The following is a 10,117-nucleotide window of genomic DNA, read 5'->3' as shown; positions in this document are numbered from 1 at the left end:
GTTGACCCTGCTGCATGGGCTGCAGGTCCTCTTGTCAAGGCTTGTGCAGCGCAGGCAAGCTCCAAGCCCTTCTAGCAGGTGCGCAGGAGGAAAGTGGGGCAAGCACTGCACAAGACTTGTGCAAACCTGTTGCAGCAGAGGTTGGGTGAATCTCAGGTGCGTGTCAGCCTGTGGCAGTGATGCAGCTGCCAACAATTGCAGCATCCTGTAGAGGTGACAGAAGAAGGCAGACAGAAGAAGGCAGACAACGCGAATGTGAGACCTTCAGATGTAAGGCTGCTTGGACATGCTAGACGTGCTTGCCTTGCCGGCCTTCTTGGCCGCTCTTGCGCCTTGGTTGCTTCAGCAAGAGCCGCAGCACCTGCTGCTGCACCGGAGCTGCCCTCAGCCGTTGCTGTGATGGTCAAGGAGCGCAGCACCTCAGCGCTGCCTCAGCTGCAAGTGCTCTGCCGAGATTGGCACGCTGCTTGGTCTGCACGAGATTTCATTCCTCGCGCAAGCGCGCTATGAGCTCGCTGGCGGCGCCACAGCCTGCGTCTCGAGCGTCACGCCGCGCTCCTGGTCCAGCGTCTCGCCCTGCGCGCTCTCGCTGCCCTCAAACGAGGCGCCCTCCTGCTCCTCGCGCCACTTGCGCAGCGCTTCGATGGTGCAGATGCGCAGGTTGTGCTCGCGCGCAAAGGCCACGCAGGCGTCGCGCGCGGCAATACCGCCCTTGGGGTCGGCGGGGTCGACGAGCTCGCAGAGCAGCGCCGCTGGCGACAGGCCCGCCGCGATTGCCAGGTCTGATGGGAAAGAAGTCAGCGCTGCGGCACACACGGTCCATGCAGCACTCACCGACGCTCGCCTCCGTGTGCCCGCCTCGCCGCCGCACGCCGCCCTCCGTATAGCGCAGCGGGTTCAGATGACCGGGCCGCGTAAAGTCGCCCGGCGCCACGCGCCCCGGCACGTGGGCGTCGGCGAGCTTGCGCGCAGTGAGCGCGCGGTCGTGCGCGCTGATGCCCGTCGTCGTGCCGTCGATGTAGTCGACCGTGACGGTGTACGCCGTCTTGTTCTTCTCCGTGTTGCGCGGCACCATCATGGGGATCTCGAGCGCAGCAATGATGGACGGGTGCAGCGAGATGCAGATGAAGCCGCTGGAGCGCGCAAGACGGCGTCAGCGCTCGCTTCTTGCCACCATGGCGGCAAGAGCCAGACCGATAAGCGACGGAGCACAGCGGCAGCCTCTGGCAAGTCCTCTGCGCGCAATGACGCGGGGCAGCCAGGAGAACACGTCCCGGATCTTTGCCGCCGCAGCGCCACAGCTATGCCCAGAGCGGCCTCTGAGTCTCTCTGCTCTGAGAGAACGACGGAGCTGCGCGTTGACTCGCGACATGCGCAGCGCGGCCCCTCCTCTTTCCTCGCCGTGCTGCGGCATGCCCGCTCGCAGCCGTGCCCGCCTAGCTCTGCCCACACACCCACCACCTCGCTCTCCGCACACGTCCTCGCGGTGCAGCGCACTCACCTGCTGTGCCGCACGAACCACGCCATCATCTCCGTCGTGCAGAGCTCGGCGGCGCAGATGAGGTCGCCCTCGTTCTCGCGGTCCTCGTCGTCGAGCACGACGACAAACTCGCCGGCGCGCATCGCGGCGACGGCGTCGGGGATGGCATCGAAGAGCGGCCGCGCGGCAGACGAGGAGGACTGGGCGCTCATGGCGGCGGCGTGTGCTTGGAGATGGCGGTGCGGAAGAGAGGCGCTGAAAGCGCAGGGCGGCGAGATGGCACTTCGCTGCTGACCGCCGCCGGCTCGGCAGCCGCGCCGGCCGGCCGCGCGGGCCTCGTCTCGGCCGGGACGGCGTGGGAGCGGTCCTACGCTCGCCGAGAGCATCACGGCGCGCGCTGCGCGCGACGCGTAAATGGGCGCGTGTGCTTCGCGCGCGGCCCGCCGCAGCTGAGCGATCCACACGCTCCCTCCCTCTCACACCCATCTCCCTGCTCCGCCTCATCGCCCCGGACACCCACCTGCCACTCGTGACCCTTCCTTCTCGCCGCGGCACCATGTCTTCCGCCGGCGTGCTGCCGCCTGCACCCGCCCGCACCACGTACGGCCGCGCCCGCCCGGCGCCCGAGGCCTCGCCCAGCGCGCCGTCGTCGCCGCCTCTGCGTGCCGTGCTGAGCGACTTTGACAGCGACGGCGAGCGCGCCGAGTCGAGCTGCCCCACGGCGCTCTCGCCCGGCAGTGACCACCAGCCGGCGCCCAAGGCGCCTGCCGCTGCACCGCGGCTGCACCTCGAGGAGGCCGCCGACGACGACGAGGAAGACCCCGACGCATTCCTCGCTCGCTTCCGCGCCAAGCGCCTCGCTGCGGCCGGCGCTGCACCGTCGTCGTCAGGCGACGCACGGCCCGGCCTCTCGTCGGACCTCAGCAGCGTGCCACCGTCGTCGAACGCGCCGCACGATGTGGTGGCGACTCGCGCCAGCCCAGGCTCCACGTCGCGCGCCGCAGCTCGCCCGCTGCGCAAGGGCGGCGTCGCGGGCCGCATGCGCAGCCGAGCCGGCCAGCCGGCAGCGCTGCGGGTGTCGCCGTCGGACGTGTCGAGCGAGGAAGACGCCAGCGACGGCTCGTACTCCTCACCGCGCAAGCAGGGCAAGGCGAGACGAGCGAAAAAGGCTGTTGGCAGCGCCGCGCCGTCCGGCTCCGAGGATGACGATCCCGTGTCGGACGGCAGCGATGGCGGCGCGCATCCCTCACCGCTGCTAGCTCAGAAGCTGCAGCGCGAAGACGAGGCTGCACAGCAGCGGCGCGCCAAGCTGCTGCACATGGCAGCCCAGGCTCGCGCAAAGCAGGGCCACGCCGATGCCGACGCGGGGCACGAGAGCGCGGGCGACGTGTCCAGCAGCTCCGACGTGCAGATCGACGATGAGCGCGACCCGCTGGACGATGTGCTTTCTGTGCTCGAGCGCAAGAAGCTGCCCGGCAAGTCTGCCAAGGCAGCACGGAGCAAGGAGCGCCGGCCGGCACACGCTGACCACAAGCGCGCCGGCGGCTCGCACCTCGCGCTTACGTCCAAGGTCAAGGCGCCCAAGGTGAGCAGCGCGTACGTGCAGCCCTAGCTACACCCCTAACACGCCTCTCGCAGCCCCTCTCGAAGCAGCAAAAGGAAGAGATGCACCGCATGACGGCGCGGCTGGAGCGCGACCAAAAGACCAAGGCCGTCAAGGCCCAGCCCGTCGCCGAGCGCAAGACGTACGGCATCTCCGACCTGCTGACGCGCATCGGCGGCCAGGACAGGTGAGCCAGGACGCGTGGCGTTGGCGCGACCGCTACTCACTCCCCCTGCAGTCTGCGGCCTCCAGCCATCGCTCGCCCTCGGCCGGCGCCCGTCTCAGACCCCATCGAGGCCGATGCACCGTCGTCCTCGCTCCGAGCCGCGCCGCAAGTGTCGCACCCCGAGGCGCATGCTCGCGCTGCCGATCGACGCGACACCCTGGCCGGCAGAGATTTCGGACAGGCCAGTCGCATCTCGCCCGCCCTGCAGAGCCCGGCCACGTCAGACGACGAGCTGCCCGACGCTGCCGACATCTTCAGCGCTGCCGTCGCTGCCAAGGCCAAGCGCGAGCGCGCCAGCAACCTGCAGCTCATTAAGCAGAGGGCCCTCGAGGCTGCACAGCGGCGCAGCGAGAAGGGCAAGGCGTCCACTCGCCGCTCCGCGCTCAGCGACGACAGCGACCTGGAGATCGAGCGCGATCTCAGCCCTGCGCCTGCTGCTGCCCGCACGCCCGCGGCGATGCTCGCGCGCAGCCGGGCCTCGGATGCGCGTGCGAACCACCGCGGCTCGCCCGGCGCACCCAGCAGCGACCCGCCTGGCTCGGACGACTGGGTCACCGACTCGCAGCTGCGCGCCGCGGGCCGCACCTTCGGCGCCGCCGCGGCGCTTGCTGCTGGCCACGCTTCGCCGGTTTCTGCACACCGCCGGGCGCGCGCCCACGAGCAGGGCAGACAGGTCGACGGTGTGCCCGAGTCGATCGAGGGCTCCGAGGCGCCTCGCGCCGTCACGTCGCGCCGCAGCAATCCGCCGCTGGCCGTGACGCAGCACCAGCTCAACGAGACGATGCTCCGACGCGCGCAGCAGCAGAACCTGCGGTCCCGCACGGCCAAGGAAGCGACGTCGAAGGGCGCAACGCAGCCGCAGAAGGTCGAGAAGGGCGTGGAGTCAGCGCCGGTCTCGTACGCGGAGCAGGTGCGGCGCATGCTCGAGCGCTCCAGTGCCCGCAAGCAGCTCGTCGAGGAGCAGCAGTCGGGCGTCGCGGCAGCCGACGACGACGATGACGACGATCCGGACTGGGACGAAAGCGCCGATATGGTGGTCGACGACGTCGTGCTGCTGGGCAGCGGCAGCGAGGCAGAGGCAGTCGAGAGTGCCGACGGTGACGCGAGCGATGCGAGCGAGGATGTCGACGTTCGACGCAGCGCAGCCATCGTCGCGGCCGACAGCGAAGAGGAGGACAGCGACAAGGAGAACTCGCAGCCCACCAGCAGTCAGCCCTGCGCCCCGCTGCGTTCCGCCGACGACGACGAGGACGAGACAGTCTTCGCGCCCCTGCCTCGTGGCCGCGGCACGCGCCTCGTCCTGTCCGACGACGAGGCCGATGCAGAAAGCTCCGTCTCTACTGTGCGCACGCCATTCGCTGCACTGCCCGCGGACAGCCCTGGCCGCGGGCGCAAGAGCGCCAGCAGCGCGGACGCCATCACGATGGCCCCGAGCGCCAACTTCGAGGGCGGCATGACGCAGTGGTTCCAGCCCACCGCCGCAGCACAGCCGCATGCCGCATCGTCCGCGCCTCGACAGGCCAGCGTCTCGCCTAACATCTCGCGTGCCGGCAGCTTCGTGCTCGGCGGCGGCGGCTTCACGCAGCTCTTTCAGCCTACCGCTGCGCCCGCAGTCCGTCGACCGTCCTCACCGTCGCCGCAGGGCGCGTCAAGCCTGCTGGCACCGAGTGCCGGTGCCGCATCCAACGCGAGCGTCTTCGGCCAATTTTTCGAGTCGACGCAGGTCGGTGCGCCGCCGCGCGGCGAGAGCCTGGACATCATCGGACGTCTGCAGGTCGAGTCACAGAGCATGCCGCCGCCGACGACGACCGGCGATGCCTTTGCCGCACTGCGCCGCGCCCAGGCCGACGAGGCCGCAGCGCCGACCGCATCTGCGCTGCCGTCGCTCAGCTACTCCGAGTCTGACGCGGCGCACTTGGACGCGCAGGCCGAGCGTGCACGCGCAGAGCAGCAACTGGCCGCCAACAAGGCGCCCATGCAGTACATCAACCGCCACGGCTTCTTCACGCAGACGCGTCCCGGCGACGACGACAGCGGACAGAGCCAGAGCCAGTCTCAGTCGCAGAGCCAGGCCGCGCTCTGGGACGCGACGCAGGCGCCCGAGGGCTCGCGTCTGTCCGCCCCCGAGAGCGCTGCAGCCGGAGCTTCTGGCGAGTCCATCCAGGACCAGTCTTCCGCCGCCGGGCCCGCCGTCAGCGCTCCCAGCCGCAAGCGCTTCCGCCGTGCCCGCCAGGAGTCGGATGACGATGAAGAGCCAGCGACGCGGCCGTCGGGCTCGGGTTCTGCCCGTGCTTCGCGCTCACCGTCGGCGCGTGCGGCGCAGAGCCCGCAGGCAGACGAGCTCGGCTCGGACGAGGAGGCTGAAGATCTCGACGAGGAAGAAGAAGACCTCCAGCTGGGTTCGCAGGACAGCTTGCCGAAGGACGCCTTCACAGTCTTGCGCGAGGCGGCATCGCGCCGCTCGGCAGGCCCGGAGACGAAGAAGCGCACCAACGCCTTCGTCGAGGGTGAAGCCGAAGAGTCGGACGAGGACAACGAGGGACGCGTCAGGCGCGGAAACGGTGGCCTGCAGGGCATCTTCAGCGACGACGGCGAGTCGGGCAACGAAGATGACGAGGACGAGGAGGACGACGGCAAGGACCTCGAGGGGCTCATGAACGACGAGAAGGAGGAAGACGAGGCACTCAAGGACCGGCTCGCTCTCGCGCGCTACCAGGAAGACATCGACAAGGACGACGCCGCGGCCCTGGCGCTGCACGAGAAGGCTGTGCGCGGAGGGCTGCGCACCGGCCGTCGCGGACGTGCACGCGACGCCGGCGACCTCGGTGACGTGCTCGACGACGACTGGGACGAGGAAGATCTGCTCCGCCGCGCGCAGGGCCTGCGCGCCCCGCTGGCCAAGAAGCGCAAGCTTGAGGGCACCGACGGCATGGACCTGCTCGGTGAGTCGGACGCATGGTCCGCATCGTGCCCTACTGACGCGCCCGGTCGTACAGCCCAAAGCGAGGAGTCGCAGGCTTTTGTGCGCACATACGTGGAGACGCACCGCAACGAGGACGAGCTGGACCAGTACGCCTTCCTGGCGGGCGGCGAGGAGGAGGCCAGCGAGGACGAGGAGGTCCGCACGCGTGCGCCGCGCCACGACAGCGACGAAGCCTCGGACAACGACGACTTGGACGACGATGGGCCGCAACGCGAGCGCATCACGCATCGCGACCTCGTCCGGCAGATCCGGGAGCAGCGCCGGAAGCGCAAGTCGGGCGCCGTGCTCGACGAGGACGACGAGGCGGCGCTGGCTGCACAGCAGGCCGAAGCCGAGGCGCAGCGCCGCGCCGACCCCTTCTACGACAGCGACGAGGAGATGAGCAGCCTGCACGCGCCTGTCATCAACGACCGTCTTGCTGCGAAGGCACGGTCGATGCGCGACGGCCCCTCTGACGGCAGTCGCATGGCCTTTGAGCGGCGCGGCCCTGGCGCCGGCGGCGACGACGACGAGGAAGAGTCGCAGGTGAGCACGTTTGGCCACCGATGCGCAGGCCCAGCTGACCATTCCGGGACAGTCCGCCATGTCCATGCTGCTGCAGCGCGGGCCGCGGCGAGGCACGCAGACGGAGCAGGAACGCATGCGCCGCCTGCAATCCGAGTGGAAGGAGGAGCCTGCCTGGGACCAGGCGCGCGGCAGCGCCGGTGCGCGCCGCGGCGCCGGCGGTGCCAGCTCGAGCGTCACCAGCTTTGGCTCTCGGCCCGCTGCCCGCAGCGGCGAGTCCAAGCGGGCCGCCTCGACACTCGCGCCGGCCCGGGGTGCGCTCGCTCGCGCCCACATGCGCAAGAGCGACAGCGAGAGCCTGCTCGCGGGCCTCGACATCGTCATGAAGCGCAGCGGGCGTGTCGAGGAGTCGCAGTGACTGGCTGCGCCCCTCCACCCCTCTTCTGTTCCCTAGCTCACAACATGTACACTTATTCTCCCTGCATTCCTGCAATACCTACAGCATCTCGAGCACGTCACGCCTCGACGAAAGCGGCCATAGCCTGGCGCGCGGTGCCGGTGTGCGGCTCGAAGAAGGTCGGGATGAGGCACGAGCAGTGCGGCGCGCCCTGGACCTCGAGCAGCGGCTCCACCTGCTGCGGCTGCCAGCGCGCGAGTGCCTCTTGCAGGGCCCGCTGCGCCGGCTGATAGCCCTCGGTCTCGCTGTGGGAGCGTCAGGGGCTGGGCTGCCAAAGCGCAGCGCAATGCTCACCCGATGCAGATCAGCGTGCGCGGCCACGAGCCTGATGCTTGCTCAAGCTCGCTAAGGTTGCGCTTTGACGCCGGGCTGACGTACGGCGACTGGATCAGATCAGCCGGGTGGCGCCCGTAGCCGAGGTACGCCTCGAGTGCCCAGGCGAGGTCGTTGGGCGTGAGCAGGTCGCCGCGCGAGCCAGGGGGGCCGCTGTGCGAGCCGGTGCGGTCCACGGCCGGCTGAGACGTGGTCAGCACATGGTCACGCGCTGCCAGCGGGCCCACGCACCGAGGCGAGGAGCAGCCTGCCCGGAAGCGGCAGCAGCTCCGTCTCGCGCAGGTAGTGGATCAGGGCCAGCGCGACGTTGGCTGCGCATGCGGATCAGCACTAGTACGCGCTCGACTCCGCCGCACTCACCTCCGCCGCTGTCGCCGGAGAGCACGATGCGATCGGGCGAGATCTGCAGCTCCTCGACGAGCCACACGTACGCCGAGAGCGCATCGAGCAGCGCCGCTGGGAACGGGTTCTCCTCGGCGAGGCGGTACTCGACATTGAGCACGCGCACGTCGGCGCTCAGCAGCTGCTAGACCGTCAGCCGGGGCACTGGGATGACATGCACAACGCTCACCGGGGCCAGCGTGACGGCCGTGGCGCTGCCGCCGCGCTCCTCGTGCGCCCGGCCGACGACCCAGGCGCCGCCGTGCAGCGCGAGCACGATGCGCCGCAGCGAGCGCAGCTCGTCGGGCGCACACGTCGTGCCCGTGGCGCCGCCGAAGACATACGCCCGCACGGCCTGCGGACGCACGCCGACACGCACAGCTGCCTGGCGCACCAGGCCCACGACGCGCTCGGCAGCAACGGGCGGCACGTCGGGGCGCAGCAGGGCGCTGCGCTGCAGCGACGCCGGCGCGACGGGCGCGTCGATGGCGGGCGCGATGCGCAGACGCATCGTCAGCGCGGAGATGTAGCGCACGACAGTCACGAGCAGCGCCTGCCGCAGCGAGTCTGCAGAGACGTCAGCGACGGGAGCGCCTGGCGCTGCCTGTGCACGCACACTTGGCGCTGGGGCGCGTCGCCGGCACGAGGGCCCAGAGCGGCAGGGCGAGCGCGAGGTGCACGGCCAGCTGCGAGTACGCCGCCGCGGTCGCCAGCCCGACACGCCACGGCGGCAGACGCCGCGCTGCCGCCTCGCGTGCACGCTCGTGGCGCAGATCCGGCCAGGAGTCGCTGGACGCCATGGCGCGGTGCTTGCTGCTGCTTGATGATGGTGGTGCGGGGAACGGCGCGCGCGCCGCGACAGCCGCGGATCTTGCTCTGGGGCGGCTTGGCGGCGCGAGCGCACCTCGTGGGAGCACCGGCTGCTCTCAGACCGAGGCCTTGAACCTCTAACCCGGCCCACAAGCTGCCTGCACAGGACCAGCTGCACCGTGAGCAGCATCGCGCCCATCGTACATGCAACGGGAGGCCACTGTTGGGCCTCGCCGGCGCCGCTGGCCGCGCCATTCCGCAGCGGGCGGTCGCGGCGGCGGCGCGCGGCATGCGGCAGCTCGCCGCTCAGGAGCGCCGGCCGCACAGCGAGCGCCTGCCTTCGACGCATCGGCCGCCAGGCCGAGGATGGCAAGGGCTGTGAGATGTCACACAGCCGGCAGCGATGCGTGCTGCAGCCTCGGCGTCGCCGCCAGTCGGCCATGCTCGAGATAGTGTGGGCCAGCTCAGCCTGGGCTGGATCGGCGCGCGCATCGGGGTGCAGGCGCGGAGGCGCTCGTGTGCGGTGCGCGTTCGGCGGTGCGCTTTGGCAGCGCCCTCGGGACGAAACGCGCCTCGCGCGGCGCTGCGCTGCTTGCTGCCGTGCTTCCACCACACCCGCCGCTGCTGCTGCTGCCGCTGCGGCGCATCTCGCCCTCACTCCGCCTGCGCTGCTCGTCTCGGTGCTGTGCTCGCTGCATCTGCTGCTGCAAGTGCCTCGGCAGTGCGCGCTGCTCCGGCCCCTATCTCTCGCCGCCGCCTTGCCCTGCTGCCGCTTCTGCCCACGACCTGCCACGTCCTGCCTCTGCCACGCTCTCTCACCCGCCGCTCTCTTCATGCTCTCTTGCGCATAGTCTCTTTACCTCCGCTCTGTCTGCGGCGCAGCCATGCTCGCGGCCCGCGCCTCGTCGTCCGCGGCTGCCTCGCCCAGCGCCTCGCCCACGCCCGGCAGCACCGGCGCCGCCGCATCGCCCGGCGCCCGCGCCTCGTACTTCGACCTCTACCCCGAGCGCCGCGGCCAGGGCCCGTATGCGCCGCCCAAGGCGCTGCTGCCGCGCCTTCAGGCCGCCGCTGGTGCGCGCAGCAAGAGCAGCGACGCCCGCGAGCGCCGCACCTCGGCTGCGCGCCGCGCGCCGTCCGAGGGCGAGGCACAGCGCAGCAGCGGGCGGGCAGCTCAAGAAGGGCACCCTGATGGCGCTGCGCCACCACAAGCTACCAGCACTGACGGCCGCGCTGCACCACGCACGCCTGGACGAGCGTCAGAGGCGACCTCGGCGGACGCTGTCGCAGCGCTGCCGCCCGGACGAGCGCCTGCGTCACTCGAGGCACACTCTGCCGCAGCA

The 10,117-nt window shown here is 70.6% G+C and overlaps 3 protein-coding genes across 3 annotated transcripts; 1 reads left to right on the top strand and 2 right to left on the bottom strand.

Annotated features, from left to right (window-relative positions):
* Positions 1-466: 466 nt before the first annotated feature.
* Positions 467-1,656, bottom strand: FA09DRAFT_305906 (putative RIB3-3,4-dihydroxy-2-butanone 4-phosphate synthase). Its single transcript, XM_025740518.1, has 3 exons — positions 1,502-1,656; positions 835-1,133; positions 467-782 (listed from the first exon to the last, which is right to left on the bottom strand). The coding sequence occupies exons 1-3, from the start codon at positions 1,621-1,623 to the stop codon at positions 505-507; spliced, it is 699 nt and encodes a 232-aa protein (XP_025600178.1). The 5' UTR covers positions 1,624-1,656; the 3' UTR covers positions 467-504.
* Positions 1,657-1,959: 303 nt separating this feature from the next.
* FA09DRAFT_345434 (hypothetical protein) lies at positions 1,960-7,307 on the top strand. The gene is made up of 5 exons (XM_025744695.1): positions 1,960-3,065; positions 3,119-3,270; positions 3,322-6,251; positions 6,306-6,817; positions 6,870-7,307. Exons 1-5 carry the CDS (start codon positions 2,037-2,039, stop codon positions 7,212-7,214), a joined length of 4,968 nt encoding a protein of 1,655 aa, XP_025600177.1. The 5' UTR covers positions 1,960-2,036; the 3' UTR covers positions 7,215-7,307.
* Positions 7,258-8,791, bottom strand: FA09DRAFT_328670 (alpha/beta-hydrolase). The gene is made up of 6 exons (XM_025741868.1): positions 8,584-8,791; positions 8,158-8,534; positions 7,947-8,109; positions 7,818-7,897; positions 7,548-7,768; positions 7,258-7,498 (listed from the first exon to the last, which is right to left on the bottom strand). Exons 1-6 carry the CDS (start codon positions 8,765-8,767, stop codon positions 7,312-7,314), a joined length of 1,212 nt encoding a protein of 403 aa, XP_025600176.1. The 5' UTR covers positions 8,768-8,791; the 3' UTR covers positions 7,258-7,311.
* Between the last annotated feature and the right edge of the window lie 1,326 nt (positions 8,792-10,117).

The sequence above is a fragment of the Tilletiopsis washingtonensis genome, assembly GCF_003144115.1.
Source record: "Tilletiopsis washingtonensis strain MCA 4186 unplaced genomic scaffold FA09scaffold_5, whole genome shotgun sequence".
Classification (NCBI taxonomy): Eukaryota; Fungi; Basidiomycota; class Exobasidiomycetes; order Entylomatales; genus Tilletiopsis; species Tilletiopsis washingtonensis.
The sequence above is the reverse complement of the archived record's forward strand: the minus strand, read 5'-3'. Positions and strand labels throughout refer to the sequence as shown.

Excerpts from the sequence above, each read along its gene's own strand:
- FA09DRAFT_305906 (XM_025740518.1), bottom strand. The coding sequence starts at position 1,623 with ATGCGCGCCGGCGAGTTTGTCGTCGTGCTCGACGACGAGGACCGCGAG. Across the intron at positions 1,134-1,501 it reads TGGTTCGTGCGGCACAGCAG|CGGCTTCATCTGCATCTCGC; the intron begins GTGAGTGCGCTG and ends TGCGCGCTCCAG. Across the intron at positions 783-834 it reads GCACACGGAGGCGAGCGTCG|ACCTGGCAATCGCGGCGGGC; the intron begins GTGAGTGCTGCA and ends CTTTCCCATCAG.
- FA09DRAFT_345434 (XM_025744695.1), top strand. The coding sequence starts at position 2,037 with ATGTCTTCCGCCGGCGTGCTGCCGCCTGCACCCGCCCGCACCACGTAC. Across the intron at positions 3,066-3,118 it reads CCAAGGTCAAGGCGCCCAAG|CCCCTCTCGAAGCAGCAAAA; the intron begins GTGAGCAGCGCG and ends CGCCTCTCGCAG. Across the intron at positions 6,818-6,869 it reads ACGACGAGGAAGAGTCGCAG|TCCGCCATGTCCATGCTGCT; the intron begins GTGAGCACGTTT and ends ATTCCGGGACAG.
- FA09DRAFT_328670 (XM_025741868.1), bottom strand. The coding sequence starts at position 8,767 with ATGGCGTCCAGCGACTCCTGGCCGGATCTGCGCCACGAGCGTGCACGC. Across the intron at positions 8,535-8,583 it reads GACGCGCCCCAGCGCCAAGT|ACTCGCTGCGGCAGGCGCTG; the intron begins GTGCGTGCACAG and ends ACGTCTCTGCAG. Across the intron at positions 7,898-7,946 it reads CTCCGGCGACAGCGGCGGAG|CCAACGTCGCGCTGGCCCTG; the intron begins GTGAGTGCGGCG and ends CCGCATGCGCAG.